The sequence below is a fragment of the Myodes glareolus genome, chromosome 2 (assembly GCF_982192425.1).
Source record: "Myodes glareolus chromosome 2, mMyoGla1.1, whole genome shotgun sequence".
NCBI classification, from domain to species: Eukaryota; Metazoa; Chordata; class Mammalia; order Rodentia; family Cricetidae; genus Myodes; species Myodes glareolus.
The window spans coordinates 51,142,662-51,159,890 of record NC_142027.1 but is presented as its reverse complement, the minus strand read 5'-3'; the positions used below and the strand labels follow the sequence as shown (position 1 = coordinate 51,159,890).

At 46.8% G+C, this 17,229-nt stretch overlaps 1 protein-coding gene across 2 annotated transcripts in view; it reads left to right on the top strand.

The window, feature by feature from the left end:
* Sidt1 (SID1 transmembrane family member 1) overlaps positions 1 to 16,433 on the top strand; it is a 91,996-nt gene extending 75,563 nt beyond the window's left edge. The window contains exons 19-26 of one of the 2 annotated variants that reach the window (XM_085685594.2): positions 661 to 769; positions 2,613 to 2,627; positions 3,830 to 3,906; positions 7,168 to 7,214; positions 11,972 to 12,077; positions 12,161 to 12,271; positions 13,534 to 13,647; positions 14,975 to 16,433. In XM_085685594.2, coding sequence (XP_085541720.2) covers positions 661 to 769; positions 2,613 to 2,627; positions 3,830 to 3,906; positions 7,168 to 7,214; positions 11,972 to 12,077; positions 12,161 to 12,271; positions 13,534 to 13,647; positions 14,975 to 15,037 — 642 coding nt within the window. In that variant the 3' untranslated portion in view covers positions 15,038 to 16,433. The remainder of the gene's footprint in view (positions 1 to 660; positions 770 to 2,612; positions 2,628 to 3,829; positions 3,907 to 7,167; positions 7,215 to 11,971; positions 12,078 to 12,160; positions 12,272 to 13,533; positions 13,648 to 14,974) is intronic. The other variant, XM_085685595.2, reaches the window with a different exon arrangement.
* Positions 16,434 to 17,229: the final 796 nt, after the last annotated feature.

The following is a 17,229-nucleotide window of genomic DNA, read 5'->3' as shown; positions in this document are numbered from 1 at the left end:
TTTGACAGTTTCATACCTGTATTTCATGCATCAAACACATCCACCCCAATTCCCACCTCCCACCCAAACCTTCACATCTTCTTCGTTTTATATTTTTATAACCTACTGAGTCTAATTGGTGCTGTATGCATGAGAATGGGTATAAGGCCATCTACCCGTGTGTGAACACTACCGATGGCTACACACCACCCCAAAAGGTGACTCTCCCTCCCCCAACAGTTAGCAACTGTCAATAACTCCTCATGTAGGGGTGGGGCCTCTTGAGCGCCTCAGGCTCAGTGGAAGGCTGGTTGGCCTGATCTTGTGCAGGTCTTGAGCAGACAGCCACGGCTTCAGTCAGTTCATGACTACAACGGCCTTGTCATGCCCAGAAGACATTCGTCACCATCCTCCCGCTCTTGTGCTCTTTCCACCCCCCCCCACACACACACACACTCCCACGTTGTTCCCCGAGGCTTACGGCTGGTCTATAGAATGTCTCATTTAGCCAGCATGCCCACAGTTTTCAGATGGTGGCCAGTTATGAGTCTCCGCCTTAGCTGCAATCCACTGCATATAAAGAAGTTTGGTTTGCTACTATAAGCCTCAACAGGAGACAGTGGGTGTACAGAGTTCTCGGAGGAAACCCCAGATCACACTAACCCCTTTCTTTATCCCTAGGTGTTTGGAAAAAACGATGTGTGGTTCTGGATCATCTTCTCTGCAGTCCATATCCTTGCTTCTCTGGCCCTCAGCACCCAGATCTACTACATGGGCCGTTTCAAGATAGGTGAGTAAGCACAGGCACTAACTTCCCCGGGGAAGCCAGCACGGGATCATCACTCGTCCTCCACGACAGTGCTGCTCACCAGCATGAACATGGGCTGTTCGGTTGTCTCTAAGAACGTCTTCCTCCTTATAGATCTACCCTGCCTTAGATAGTGTAGCTCCAAAGAGCATTTGATTGGCGTTCTCATCATTCCAGACCAAAATCTGGGAAGTCATATAAACTGCTAAAAGGAAACTAACTCTGAGTCTTGTTCTCCTTTCTCCCAGATTCATTAGCACAGAGTTAGGTGGTGGTAATGATCCCTGTCACTGTCCTGTAATTCCAATGGCAGTGACGTTCAAACAGTGATATAGCACTGACTCATAAACATCTTAGACACAAGGACTGGTTTATGTGAGGACCATGCAGTGATTTGTGAGGGTCACAGCAGGAAAGAGTTGTTACGTACAAAGATTCATGGAGATTTATTCATGAAATGATGATTCACAAGACATGCATGGTGAGAGGTATGTTAAGGGGTCTCTCCCCAGGCAACCTGGGATTAATAGCAATGCAGCCTTCACTGTCCTTATTTCTAGAAGGACAGGGATGAAGTGGTCCCTAGAATGCGTCACGGAGAGGAAGTCCCTCTGAAAGGAACTTTGATTGATAGACAAGTTCAGTCTGATGCAGCCTCACAGGGAGGTCCTCCACAAAGGGTGCTGGAGAGAGGTGTATGACAGTGGGAAGGGCATCTGGAAGGCAGAGTTTAGTTTTAAGTTTTGTACCCAAAGAACCATCCTGAGGCAGTTTTGGATGTAGCAGAGTTAAAACCTGCTGTTAGAATTAACAGGTGGCAGGTTTGTCTAACGGCCTGAGGGGTTGCTCTTCTGCCAGCTTTGGCAGGCCAGCTACAGGACCATGGCCACAGGCAGCATGATGGGACGTTGAAAAGCGAGAGATTCTTCAGGATGCCAAGAATTTCATTAGGAGAGAGTCTAGGGCAGGGTTCTGAATGGTGGTGGCCTTCAGTTCCAGAGGACAAAGGAAATGCCTTGCTCTTACAGGCTTGAGGGAGAGGGAGTGGGAGATCATGTTATATAACCCAGCCTATGTGTTAGGAGTTACCAGTCAGGAAGGCACCAGATAAAGGTAAAGTTAGAAGTCGGACCTGTCACGGGTGAGGCTGGGCTTGCAACTGCAAGGCGGATGGAGGATGAAGGTCACAGCGTGCTTGCTTATCCACTCTGTCTGTCCCGACAGGCTGTAGGGAGAGGTGACCTGTGCCCTGACCGGAGGATAGTGGGGAAGGACTAGAGGGCTGTGTGACCTAACAGCTGTTTCCTTGTGCCAATGATTTTGTCTCAAGTTGGCCCACAGGCAGGAGGTTGCCTTGATAGACAGTGGTTCAGCCATCTCTAACCTCTCCACGCATTTCCTCGACACCTTTGCTTTCTAATTCCACATTCCTTTCTCCGCAGTTCTCGGGAGAGCTCATAGAGAAGGCAGCTGTGCAGTGCAAGGAGAGCGTGTTATAGGTGGACAGAAGTCCAGACCACTGCTGTGTCCTTTGTCTCATATCCTAGGAGTTAGACCTCGTGGGTTGTTCATAAGAGAAGACGGGTCCCTGAAGTAGGAGGGTAGAGAAAGGTTCCTCTGCCTACTCTTCAGGGAGGGGCTTTCTGAGTGTCTGAGACAGGTAGAGTCCATGTCCTTCATGGGAGAGCAAGCATCACTTTTACAAATACGAAGTAACCCATTGTTTTAAGGAAAACAGACAAAGTGAGAGGTGATTTACCCGTGTGGCTTCCTTCTTACAGAGCATCTCTCTCTCTTCTTTCCTCTCTGCTTCCCACTGATTCAGATGTGTCTGACACAGGTAATGCCCTGCGACCCTTTGTAGGGGTCTGAACTGTTTCTAATCCTGCCTGACTGTCTCTGCCCCCTGGCTTTCCCTTCCAGGTCAAGCAGTGCATGGGAGGGGGATTCAAAGGTGGGGTCAGAAGGCAGTCTGCATCACAAACCATGCTGGGGTCCATCCCTTCTGGGCTAGCACATGGCTAGTCTCCTTTCTCCTGGGTTAATTCACACACAGACTAACCTGGAAGGGGAGGGGAGAGACCCGACAGAGCTGGACGTCCACTCCCAGCAGTGCTGGCTCTGGTACACTCAGTCACGCTTTTGATGTCAAGACATGAATAGCTCGCAGGAAGAGAGCCTTCCTTTGACCTAGAACTCTTACACTGAAGCCATTCCATTCTGACCATGCCTTTTGCAGGACTACATTTGCAAAACCCTTTCTGTGTTTCTCGCCCCCTCTTAACTTACATCCCTTAATAGTTCTGCATCCTGTTTCCGTACTGGTACTCTTTCTGTCCATTCTTCGTGCAGCCCGGGAGCTCTTGGTTCAGAACTTAGCAACTCATGACTGCACCGAGAAGTGAAGGCTGAAACTTTTACAAGTTAAGGCCCCCAATCCCCACTACGGAGAGCGAATGTTTTAAGGTAGACTCGAGGGTTCCACTCCATCTCCACTGACAGACACCTCACCAGAGTGACCTTTAAGCTTAGCCGAAGGAAGCACAAGGGTGGCAGCTGCCTGCCATTCACTTCCCTTGGCAGCCTTTCCGTTATATGATCCACGGGCATGGCACACACCCTCCAAGACAACAGTGTTTTCTAGAGCAGTGGTTCTCAACCTTCCCAATGCTGTGACCTTTAGCACACTTCTCATGTGTGGTCAGCCCCAACCACACAATTATTTTTCGTTGCTACTTTGTAACTGTAATTTTGCTTCTGTTACAAATCTTAATATACATATCTGTGGTTTCAGATGGTTTTAGGCGACCTCTTTGAAAGGGTCGTTTGACCCCCAAAGTGCTCAAGACCTGTGGGTTGAAAGCTGCTGTCCTAATCATGTACTTACTGCTCACCTATCAGGTGCAAAGCAGTCTCATGCCTTTTGATCGAGTGCCGATGGCACCCTTCTTACCCCTAGTCATCTGAGACATGACGGTCACGTCACTTCCCAGTATGTGTATTTTCTCAGTGTGTTTTCATCATGTAATTGTGTCAACACAGATCTGGGGATCTTCCGGAGGGCTGTTATGGTGTTCTACATGGACTGTGTCCAGCAGTGCAGCAGACCTCTGTATATGGTATGTGCATGTTCCTGTGTTCTTTGGCCGGCTCCCAAAGCGGAGGGGCAGGGGAGGGCCAGGCTTGGGGCAGTGACTCAGACCTCCAAAAAGCCAAAGAACCAGATGGCCTGAGGTGGCTGTGGTCCAGTCAGTGGGGAAAGAATCACGTTGCTATTCTTTTAAAAAGGCAAGCTACCATGGTCCTGCTTTGATAGAAAAATATTTGCTAGTCTATAAAGGAAATATATAAAACACACACACATACACGCCAAACTTTTTAAGTGGTATATACAGTTTAGTTTTATTTTCCTTTTTGAGAGCATCACACGTGAGCACTTCATCCACATTACTGCCTCTGTCCCTCCCCTCCCAAATTCATGACCTTTTCAAATATTACTGTTCCATTGATGTGTAGATGTATACAGACACACACATGCATGTGCAGCCTACTCAATCTATTTCGTGCTGCCAATACGTACATGTGTCCAGGGCTGATCACTTGGGATTGGAAACCTGTAAGGGAGCTCCTCCGTGGAGGAAACTGGTTATCTTTCTTCTGGGAGCCACTGGCCACCCATAGCTCTTCATGTAGGGTGAGACCATTTGGAATTTACCCCATCCATATTGGCGTGTCAGCTGGAATATACCAAGCTTTTAAATGGTGATAATGACTGTGGGGAGGATTGAGGTACGATGTCTTTACGGATAATCCAAAGATGTGACCTCATGAAAATGTCACACTATTAATAGCTTTACCAGGACAGCAGGTGTGAACCTGCATGGCTCTAAGAAGTTCCTTCTGGCCGATTCCATTAGTGTGTCAGTTTGCTCACTGTTGCTGTGACGGAACACTTAGACCAAAGCCACGTGTGGAGGAAAGCGTGAATTTGGTTTGTACTCCTCATCAAAGTCAGTTACTGCAGGACCTCAGGGTCGGACCTGAAACAGAGACACTGGGGGAATGCTGCTCGGTGGCTGCTCCGCATGGTTTGCTCAACCTGCCTAGGGATGACACCACCCACAGTGGGCTGGATCCTTCCACCTCAGTTATTAATCAAGAAAATACCTCACCTGCTTGCATTTATGGAGGCATTTTTCTCAGTCGAGGTTCCCTCCTCCCAGATGGCACAAACTTGTAGCAGGTTGACGAAAAACGCCCAGCACAACTGGTAACTTTCCAGCTTTTCACCTCCGTATGTTCTGACAGCAGGAACATTGGTAAACTGTGGTTGTGTTTTGGTGGTTGGAAATATTTCTTTAAATTTTCCCCTATAGCTCTCATACTATCCATGTCTATACTAAACCTGAGAGACTGGGGCCAAAGCCCTGCCTCAGAGTCCAGGCCATTGACCTTGAGAGTAACCAGCATCCTCTGAGCCCTAAGACTTGGTCTCTGTATGGTTCTGTGCTCAGATCTGATGCTGTCTTCTTCCCTGGAACACAAGAATTCAGCAAGAACCCAGTTAATGATCTTATAACCAGAAGGATTTCTACATCAAGAAATACAGAGACCCCTTAGCCTCCAAAACTTGGGCAGGAAAAATTGAGAGACTTGAAGCAGGGGTTTTCTCAATGCTGGAACTATAAAGCCCGTTAGAACAAGTATCTGGGGAGTTATGCATGCTGGGCTAAGGGCCAGGCGGGGCAATTAATGTCTAAAGTGTAGAACAATTTTAGCTTCACAGCAAAAACAGAACAGAAGGCTCAAGATTCCCCACACGCTGAGGGCTCCTACACATGCATAGCTGTCTCTACTACAAGCATTCTCATCAGGCTGTTGCATGGAACAGCATCGGCCTCTTCATCCATCTGTGGGCCACACACTCCTGCCTTGTCCTTTGCTTGGGTTTTGACAAACACTTAATGGCAGCTTCCAAGTGTACACAGCATCATGCAGACCAGTCTGGCATCTGCAGACCAGTCTGGCTTGCCCAACATCCCTTTGCACCCTGCCTGTTTACCTCTCCTTCCTTTGGCAGTGCCGACCTCTGATCTGCTTCTAGAGGGTCGCCTTCTTGTTTTGCCTTTCTCAGTGTGTCATGGGACTGGACTTAAGTCATGTGACGCCTGCTCCCAGACTTACCTCCTTCACTTGGTAACACACATTCACATTTCCTCTCTGTTGCTTCCATGACATGACAGCTCTTTTCTTTATAGTTCTGAGTAGTGCTCCATGGTCTTATAGTGCTACCAAGTATTGATCTGTGCACCCACTGAAGATGGTCTTGTTGCCTCCAGGTTCATGCAATTACAAATAAAGTTGATATGGCAGTCATGGGGGCGGGGGTTCTTGAACCTATGTTTTCAACTCATTGGGACGCATATCCTGGAGAGAAATTGATGGAAGAGGTGGTAAACAGGTATTTAGTCTTGGGGTTAAAAACAGAACAAAACGCCAGCTGTCCCCCAAAGTAGCAGAGCCTGTTTGTATTCCGACACATCAGGGACAAACTATTCTGATGGTCCCACATCCTCACCAGCATTTCCAATCAGGGTTTTAGATTTTCACTATTCCAATAAGTAAGTAACCTTTTGTCTGGTTTTATTTTTTGACAGGGTCTCCCTATGTAGCCCAAGCTGGCCTGGTACTTGCTATGTGAACAAGGTTGGCTCGAACTCAGAATTCTCTTGCCTCTGCCTCATAAGAACTCAGATTAAAGATTTTTTTTTTAAAAAAAAAGACATTTCTTTTATATCGGATGGCTCACTTGGGAAGCTGAGAATTGGTAAAAATGAGAGATAGTGGCTATGCACATGCAAATATAATTAAATATACCTAGAAGCTTTAAGTAGTCGCAAAGGGGCAGAAAAAGATGGAGAATAGGTTTCACTCGGAGGAACCTTAATCATGTGGACAGTTCCCCTGCATCTCCCGAACCCCCATTCTTTAACTTCAGGGTTAAGATTGTGGCTTAGGAGTAAAAATTAGTTCCTACATTTAGTTCTGACTGTGCAGCCCAGGCCACGGGGACGTGACAGCAGAATCCCCACTACTGAGTGATGAGTACATGTCACCAACCTCCTGCCGAGAAGTGGGTCCAGCTGCTCTCTGGGAACAGCCAACCCTGCTTTGCAGGTCACACTTTCTTACACAGAGCTGCTCTACATCCTTTTGTGGTCAGGTCTTGGTGTTCAGCCTGACTCAGTATTAGTGTGAACCCCAGAAGGTGTCCTTCCCACAAAGTCACAGTTTTCCCATGGGGGACGCTTTCACCGCAGTGAGTAGTGAGTAGATAGCAAAGCGGCCTCTATTCTAACACTCTGCTTTCTCTTTTCCAGGACAGGATGGTGCTGCTCATTGTAGGGAATCTGGTTAACTGGTCCTTGTAAGTAGAATTACGAGAAGTGACGTTCTTATCATTGTTAATATCTGCAACGCTCAGTTTAGGGCTCTTGGACTGTCATTTTTACAAGAAAATCTGAAATTAAGGAGACTGTAGACCTGTTTGTCCCAGAGGCTTGATTTAAAAAAAAAAAGTATTAGGTAGTCCTTCCATTTGTTAAATAAATAAATAAATAAACAAACAAATGGAAAATCAAAACAACAACAAAAAACCCACTAGGAGCCTGGAGAGATGGATCAGTTGGTAAAGGCACCTGCTGTCAAGTCTGGCAACATGAGTTCAATCCTCAGAACCCACACGGTGGAAGTCAAGAACCAACTCCATTAGCTGTCCTCTGACCTACACACACACACACATACACACACCATAATATGCTCATAGATACAAATAAGTAAATAAGTAAAATATTTTAATTAAATAAATGCACTAGGAAGCTCTTGTGTACTGGTGAGGGCTTTTTCAAAAACATTGATGTATTGATAGAATTTGCCCAACCAGACAAATATCTATGTGGACAAATTGATTGGATGGATGGGTGAATGGATGGATGGATGGATAAATGACTGAGAGAAAGAAAGGAAGGAAAGAAAGAAAAGGGGGAGGGGAAAAAAGGCACTTTGCCCATAAGTCCAAAAAACATAATTTAAAATTATCTTGTAGAATTTTGCATAATAACTATTGAGGAGACATTAGTTTTTATAAGAATACTTTTTCCTTCATTTGTGGTGTGTGTATGTGTGTGTGTGTGCGTGTGTGATGTCATTCTCCTGCAGTTTGTCCCTTTTCATCCTCCTGTCCTGTTTCCCAGGTGAACAGATGCAACAGAGGTGCAACAGATGCGCATTCTCTGCTAGCTGAGATTGTCTTATGTAGTCTCCTCACTTCCAACACATGAAATGCTTCGTTGGTATCGCAAAAATAAGTAACTTCGGCTGTTTTTACTCACGACTCTCAGCTAATATGTTTCTCTAGCTCTGTGACTTTTGATTTCCCCCCTCGTTCCTGATATACATAAGGACACAATTCACTCACAAGACAAGATCAGTGGCCTCGTCTTCCTCACACAGCTCTGTAGGATGTCAGGTCCAATAAGGTATAAGGTTTGATGTCCCATAATATAATTCCATGTTTCCCTGGAAGAGGGGCTATCTCTTTCTCTACTGTTCCGTATGTATATAGAGTGACTGAATATGAATGTTATTTGAAAAGAATAGCTCTCGGACAGGAGCCCAGGCTGCCTCTTGTTCCCGCCTTACTGCTGGAATCATAGACATGTGCTACAGTGTCTGGCTCACCTTTATCCTTCTGTTTGTTTGGTGATGTGGATAAAACTTAGGGTCTCTTGCATGCTAAACAAGTGCTTTTCCATAGAGCTGCATGCCAGTCCAAGACCATGCTTACCTTCTTATTAGAATGCTACTTCCCTTAATAAGACCATACATGTGAACATGTGTTCAAGTGGAAGCAATCTATGGACAATCTTCAGTATTTACAGATCCCATATTTATGAATGTGAGCATCTATTTACAGATCATTATTTATTTATGTCTTTTCCCTAAAGGAATAATTCCCACATGGCCCTGAAGAAGAAAACCTTTGGGGTCTGTAAGTGTGTGTGTGTGTGTGTGTGTGTGTGTGTGTGAGAGAGAGAGAGAGAGAGAGAGAGAGAGAGAGAGAGAGCGCACAGACAGCACAGAGAGAAAGAGCCAAACAGCACACATATCAAATTGCTAATTGATGAATCTGAGGAAAGGCCACCCAAGAGTTTTAAGTGAACCGAGGATTTCAGAATCTGGAAGGATGGCACTGCATGAATAATCTTGAGCACAGTCAGCTGGACTCTAAAATTCACGGCCATTAATAACAGCTTTGCACTTGAAATACTTAGGAATACAATTTGAGAGACGGGCAGAGTCTTTCTTCTGAAAATGCAATTGCCTTATTAGGACACACAAAAGAAAATTTAACCAACTGGAGAGAGATGTCAGGGCCTGGCGTGGAAGAAAGACAGCTGTTCTCCAGTTAATGTGTGAATTTCAAATTAGAGCTTTTTTTTTTATCACAAAATGGGTGAACAGTCCCTGAAAAGCAAGGTTAACACAAGGAGGGGCTGAGAAAATAGTAACTATTCCAACATAGCCCAATAGAGCCTTCTGGAGTTACACAAATGCTCAGTACCGCACAGTCCTAAGGGGAACTACTAACATGTGGGCATTGCGATGCTGAAATGCGGTCCCTGTGTTTGAGGAATGGACTTTTCAATTTTTATTTAGTTTTAACTGATTTAAATTTAGATAGCCATGTGTGAGGGCCACAGGGGTTGACAAAGGCTAGCCTAATAAGGCAATCTAATATTAAAATATAAATAAAACCGAGCGAGGCAAGCACTGATCCCAAATTAGAACTGTAAACCGGTGAGTCAGATGAGGAGGATGGAAACAGATTGGTGCACGCTGTAACTCGGCTATGGGGATGGAAGGCAGGAGGAGCCTAAGTTCAAGGCCAGCCTGGACATCTAATAAAATACAAATGGTTCAATCCTCCAGCACAGTGAAAGCAGACAGAACAGAGACAAGAAAAATCCTGATGAAGCACTATGTCAATATAGATTTCACTACACTTAAAATTAACACGTGATGATTATATATATGCACAAATGTAGTTTAGTGTGATATCTCAAAACATGTGTTCCATCTTCGGTTTATCTGTCCCTCCACTTCCCAACTTCCAGTCTTCACTAGTCTTCCTTCATTTGGGTTTGATTTCCGTTTCCCTTGTAGCCAATGACCTCAATGTCTGTGTGTGTGTGCGCATGCAGGTGCATACACTAGGGAGCTCCCTGCAGAAGTCAGAGGCATTGGCTGTCTTTCTGTATTGTACCCCTCATATTTCTCAGTATTTCAACTGGACAGCCTGGCCAATGAGGTTCCAGGGTCCACCTGTCTCTTCTAGGGTTACTGGAGTGTTCTGTCGTGCTGGGGACTAGAACTCAGGTCTTCCTGTTTGGGCAGCAAGCACTTTACCCTCTGAGCCATATCCCCTTCCCACATCTGCCCATTTTTAAATTGTATTCCTTGTTTTTTTAATTTTTTTCTATTTTGGATGTTGTTTGGTTTGCTTTTCCATTGGTGTGCTAAACAACATAACAAAAAGCAGGGGAGGGTTGATATCAGTTCACTGCTGTGGTCCATCGTGAAGGGAAGCAGGGGAGGGTTGATGTCAGCTCACTGCTGTGGTCCATCGTGAAGGGAAGTCCTAGAAGGAGCTGGTGGCAGGAACCCAGGCAGGAACCCAGAGGCAGAAACATAGCAGCTCTGGAGAGGAGCAATGCTCACTGGCTTACCCAGTCTGCTTTCTTGCACACCTTGGACCCTGTCCCCGGGGGTGACACCACCCACAGTGGACTGGGCCCTCCCACATCAATGACTGATCAAGAAGGTACCCTACAGACTTGCCCACACCACAGCCCAACCTGATGAGGACATTTTCTCAATTGAGGTTCCTCTTCCTAGATGACCCTAGAATGACAAAAACCTAACGAGGACAAATATTAGCCCAAGATTAACTAATCCAGGATTGTTAATAGCTATTTTCCTGTTTTCTGATGCTTGTCTCTTTCCTCTGTGAACTCTTTGCTATGTAGAAGCTTTCTAATTTTGTAAAATCCCACTTGTCAATTTTTGCTTTTTGTTTCCTGGAGCCATGATATAGTTGTTTCCTTTTGTGTTACACTGTTTGTTTGTTTTTATTTGTCTGTTTGTGACAGGGTTTTTCTATCTAGACCTGGCTTGTTTGGTCCTCACTTTGTAGCCCAGGTTAGCCTCAGGCTCCTGGCAATCTTCCTGGCTCAGCTTCTGGAGTGCTGAGATTACAGGTGTGTACCACCCACCCTCCACACTGTAGGTCTTAAACGTATATTTATTTAAAGAAAAAACTTCAAATAAGGAGATGAAGAAAGCTACAGCTGGGTGTTGATGCACCTTTAATCCCAGCACTCGGGAGGCAGAGGCCAGCGTGGTCTACAGAGCGAGTTCCAGGACAGCCAGGGATACGCAGAGAAACCCTGACTCAGGAAGGAAAAGTTATCAATATTTTGTTATACTGAGTAGAAATTTTAAACAGACTTAAGGTTCACCCTCGGTCAAAGTAAATTTCAGTGCTAAATTAAATACGGACAGCTGGCATTAACTTGGTAATGTTGTCAAGCCGGTTACTGAGGTAATCCTACTGGCAGCCACCTGTTCTGAGGAACCAGTGGACTTAAATGAAAACAAAGGCAGCATTCTGGAACATTCCCTTATTCCTGACAGTGCTGTTTGTAATCATGAAACGCTGAAGGATTCTGGGAAAACCATTGCACCCCGAGAGGAACGATAACTGTGTTTACTCACAAGACCACTGTGAAGGCACTGCAGAGGAATGTTCTGGCAAAGAGTGATCAATTGAAAGTTATTCATATCACTCATTAAGTTGTGTAATTATTACTCACCACCCAAAGACATCTCAGTTACCAGAGGACCACACGTACACAAAAGATGGTATGGCCTGGTGACATGGCCATCTTGGCTTTTCTATGACGTTCACACAATGCCAAGCTCACCTCCCGTGCATGTCTCGGACTGTATCCCCGTCATCCCAAAACGTACGATTGTATTTTAAAGTGCAGTTTTAACTAGTAAACTCCCACAGTGGTTAACAATCCGCTCACGCACCGCCAACACCCTATACCACACCTACAGTGCCTTCTTTGGACTGTTCTGCCGGCCCAGGGACTTTGCATCCTACATGCTGGGCATCTTCATCTTCAACCTGCTGCTGTACCTGGCTTTTTACATCATCATGAAGGTGAGCACAAGGGAGGAGCTGGCAGTGCGGGGAGCCTGCCCACAGTTGGGGCTGCAGCCTCAGTGGTTTGCATCTTTCCGCAGCTCCGCAGCTCCGAAAAGATCCTCCCGTTACCACTCTTCTGCATCGTGGCCACCGCGGTGGTGTGGGCTGCGGCCCTGTACTTTTTCTTTCAGAACCTCAGCAGCTGGGAGGTAAGAGGCCCCTTCTTTGATCTGAGCAGTTCTCACTCCCTCCTGCCTTTTGGACCTTTTGGACCTTCTCCCTCCCCTGCATTCATTGCTTCTCATCTTTCCCCCATCGTTTAAGTTCACAGCTTTCTTTGGGAGAGAAAAGGCAAGCGACGTGTAGTCAGCATGACCAGGGTAATGCTACATGAACTTGCAAGCCCTGGAGATGCCACACATGTGATCTTCACCAGGTCTCTGGTGGCCTGTTCTCAATTAGCATATTGTCACCATCTTTCCCAGCACAGTCACCGTTCATCCATAAATACAGGGGTAGGACAGGAAAGCTAGCCCTCAGAAACCAGTGCTGTGTCTGAAGCACAAACAGGATGTCTCCACTCTCTACCACAGCCGTATCAGCACATCTGAATTTAGAGCATCTATCTCCGTGACCACAGAAAGAAAACTCACGAGCAGCCATTCTGTCTCGCAAAGACGCGACAATACTTAGCAGCCTTAACTTACCTTCCGTGGCTGTGCAGTCCCCAGTCTGAGCACTTCCTAGAGCAGTGGTTCTCAACCGTCCTAATTCCGTGGCCCTTTAATACAGTTCCTCGTGTCGTGGTGGCCCCACCCATAAAATTATTTCATTTCAACTTTGTAGCTGTCATTTTGCTACTGGTATGCATCATAATGTAAACATCTGATATGCAGGATATTTGACATGTGTCCCCTGTGGGGGTCTCGGCCCACAGGTTGAGAACTGCTTTCCTAGAGATAGAGCCACACGTCGTGTGGCCCCCGAGTCTGGCTTCATTCATGCAGAGTGCAGTGTAATGACTCCTAGGTCATCCGTGCTATGGTCCTGCACCAGCGTGTCTTCTAATTACTGAGCGGTTTTTTCCATTGTGGGGCACGGCACATATGATCTTCACTAATTCTTTTATGGTCTGTTCCCAGGGATGTTTAATGCTTGATTAGTATATTGTCACCTCCTTTCCATCGTGGTCGTCATCCGCCAATAAATGCAGGGGTAGGACAGGAAAGCTGAGCCCTCAGAAACCGTCATCCTCCAATAAATGCAGGGGTAGGACAGGAAAACTGAGCCCTCAGAAACCGTATCAGTGCACTCCGGACAGTTGGGCTGTCTCCATTCTGGGATAAGTAGCGCTGCTGAGAGCGACTGGACACGACCCTCAGCAGCTGACGTTCCGGGTGCTTCCTCAAAATCAAACCCTGAAAGGATTGAACCGTGGGACCTTGCCCACATCTGCATCCCCTTCCTGCAGGGAACCCCAGCAGAATCCCGGGAGAAGAACCAAGAGTGTGTGCTGCTGGACTTCTTTGATGACCACGACATCTGGCACTTCCTCTCTGCCACGGCCCTGTTCTTCTCCTTCCTAGTGAGTCACTCGGGGCTTCTTGCTGCTCTCCCGCCTTCTGCAGTCCTGCACGTTCCCTGCTGTCCATCCTCAGCCTCTACCATTCCCTCCAGTTACGCTCTGCATTTGTTCATTGCAATTCAGTGCGCTGACCACCACCCTGCGCAGTTCAATGCACTGACCATCTCCCTGCGCTGACCACTTCCCTGCTCTGACCATCTCCCTGTATCTTTTTTCTCTTACTGTAACTTCTGTGAGGCCACAACTTTCATTTTCCTCTACTTTTTCTGCACACACAGGAGAGTGACAAAATTATTTTCCCTGAGTTGCACAGTGCCCGGGACAGAATTGGTTATTGGAATCAAATGCTCAGAATTCCCTCAGGAACCATTTAAGGCATTCACTAAAATTTGTGGGGTTGCTGCTTCTCATGATAGACTCTCTTCCTTCCCTTCCTCCAGACTCACTGTGTATCTTATAAAGATTGAGTTCCTAGAGAAGCTCAGGAAGCCACCCAGCCAGCATGTTCCTAATCTAGGGTTCCTGGGATTTGCTTGTGCCCTTCCCAGAATCCATTAGTAGTTATGCTAATTTAAGATGACCATCCTCGGCATCCTTTAGTCCTTTTTAAAAATTTCTTAATTTAAAATAATTAGGTGCCTATCATCCCCAGAGGCCAGCCATGCAATCACAAGAGTGGAGCAGGGCTTCCCTCTAGTGACCAGAGTGGGAAGTACACCCAATCTCCGTGACTTGGACTTTTCTGATAGGACGACAATGGGATAACAGAGTGGGGCTAGTGATTTCATGTGGGGAGGGACTAGGGCGAAGTAGGAATGGTCCATTTCTTGTACAGAAACCCTCAATACTTCATTTCCGATGAATTTTATATGTCACCTTCTAGTAATGACTACCCAGGCCACCTTACTCAAATACTCTACCATCCTCCACCTCAAGCTCCGATACTTACTCCCTGGTTTAGTTGTAACCCTCACACATAGTCTGTGAAATACACTGCATCCTGCCTCATGTGCTTCCTTCCTGTTTAAGGACCTTTCCTGAATGGGAGCTCTAGGGCAGGGGATGGATGCCGTTTTCATCCTCGACTGTGTCTCTAGTATCAAGCATAGCACATGAGAACCCTCTTCACGGGTATTTCAAGAAATTTACACATGAGCTGCAATTTAGTCATACTAAACCCCAGATAAAAGCAAGACCTTGTGGATCACTGCCAAAAATATGCGAACAAGTGAGGGGCCATGCCATTTCCAGTCTGTGGACGGCAGGAAGCGGGAACTTGGTGTGGCCAGGACTTGTTCCCTTCCCATCTCCAACCCTCTCACTTCAGGTGTTGCTGACCCTGGATGATGACCTGGATGTGGTTCGCCGAGACCAGATCCCTGTCTTCTGAGCCTCCAGCATCACAGGGCGAGAAGGCCCAGTTCACTTTGGTGCTGTTTCGTGGGAAATATGACCACAGCAGCATGTCCACTGCCAGACACTCCACTGGTCTCTGGGGAGTCAACCGTGTCTGCATTCACACAGGAAGGCTCAAACTTGGGGTGAGCTGCACCCCGAGAAGAATGGGAGAATGGAAGGCCTGCTGTGCGCAGAGGCAAAGCCAGGAGGCTCAGGAATCTCTGTCTGCAATTTAGAGTTCAGTCTGGACACAAGCTGCATCAGGCCCGCTTGCTGCCTCGGCCGCTTCCATCCTCACTGATTGGCTGGAAAACTAGCTACTTGTACCTCCCACCTAGAATCTCTGGTGTGGCCACTGCCACCCCTGTAAAGCCTAAAGCACCGTCTCACTTCCCCCGGAACCTCTGAGGGTGTGATCCTCAGATAAGGTGCAGAAATGGGACCAAGTCCCCACCCAACTGAGACAGACCTTCTGGTAACTCAAGTATTCAGAAGGAATGCTGAACAACCCACCCAGGTTCCTGGCACTACTGGAAATGCTCAGGATGGGACTTTGCCACCAGCACTTCTGAGCGAATGGACAATGCTGGCCCCAAGGTCTGGGGATCACCGATTTCCAAGTGTCTTCATCTTACCACTGGAGGGTGACCCAGCACACTGGTGCGGCCTTCTCAGAAGGGCCCCCTTTCTCCGTAGACTTCTACCAGTTCCAAGATGGATAAGGAAGGGAGGGAACTACAGCAGAAGCGAGATCAGTGACAGACTGTGCTAGGTGCCTGAGCATTGGGCAGGCAGCTCTCCTCAGCTTAAGGAGTCTGGATCCTGGAGCAAATTCAACAAAGCAACAGGGCCTGGTGTCCTCTCATGCACAGCTCAACCTGTGTCTGTGTGCCCTTTGCAGGGAAATGACTTGTTCCCAGCAATGTTACCCTGGAGTCCTCCACCCCTGAGCCTCCTGCCTGTCACTTATGTAGATGTCACTCAGGATGGACACATGTTCCTCCCCCGCTTGGGTTGCAGCGATCAGAGCTGATCCGGTCACCTAACACTGCATCTCTCTAAGATGTAGAAGGCTCAGCGTTCTAGTTCCCTTCTCTCACATCGTCTGGCAAACCCCGTGAGAAGCCCCATTTAACCGGGCTTCCTGGTTGCCTGGAGTATGGTGTTATCAGAAAATAGGCACACCTGCCTATTTGCTTGTGAAACTGAAGTCTCTCCTCATCCGTGCGTTCTTGATCACTTATTAAGGAAGCGAATCGGGCATTCCTCTTTTTAAAGGTTGTTATTCTTTATCTCAACTATCTGCATACTGTTCAAACATGTGCTTTGAAAGTTCAAATGGCAAGGTTCTCTTGATTTTAAAAAGGAAAGATAATTTCCATGAATAATTTCGTGTGTTTTGTCTTTCTTTCCCAAACGATCTCATGTTTGCAATTGATTTTCTGTTATTCTTCATTACTTCAGAACTTGCTGGTGTCTGTGGGTCCTATGAACACTGTCAGTTAGATGGCCATCCTACTCAAACATCTTTTCGGAAGCAAGAAAGTTGCAAACAAGTGAGATGTTGTGCCTAAAGCCCTTAATCCCAGCCCAGGCAGAGGCAGGTGGCCACATGACCCAAGGCCGACCTGGTCTACAAAGTTGAGTTCCAGGCCAGCTAGTGCTACAGTGAGACCAGGTCTCAAAACAAACAAACAAACAAAAGGAAGCAAGTTCAAATCTGATTGCTTATGGCAGACTGTGGATTCTTTCAAAGCAGTCCTCTCGGTGTTGCATCCTAAATAAACCAGTAATGAAAGCCCATCCAAACAGCCCTGTGGCATGAGTGAATAAACACAAAGCTACACTACCTGTTTTGGAAGCTTGTTTCGGGGGCAGAGAGTCAATGAAAACAGGGCAGTAGATAGGGCCCTATGGAAGGGGAAGAGGAAGGACGACTGTGCCACCGTGTTCTTGTGTTCTGTTGTGTCTTGTTGTACTATAATGTCGTATGTCCCGGCCATTTCTGTTCTTTGCAGCAGGACCAAAAAGCCCCAGACCAAGCCTGCTTTTAAAAATAGAATTTCCACCGGGCGGTGGTGGTGCACACCTTTAACCCCAGCACTTGGGAGGCAGAGGCAGGCGGAGTTCTGTGAGTCTGAGGCCAGCCTGGTCTTGGACGTTAGTTGTGCTTCATCTGGGATG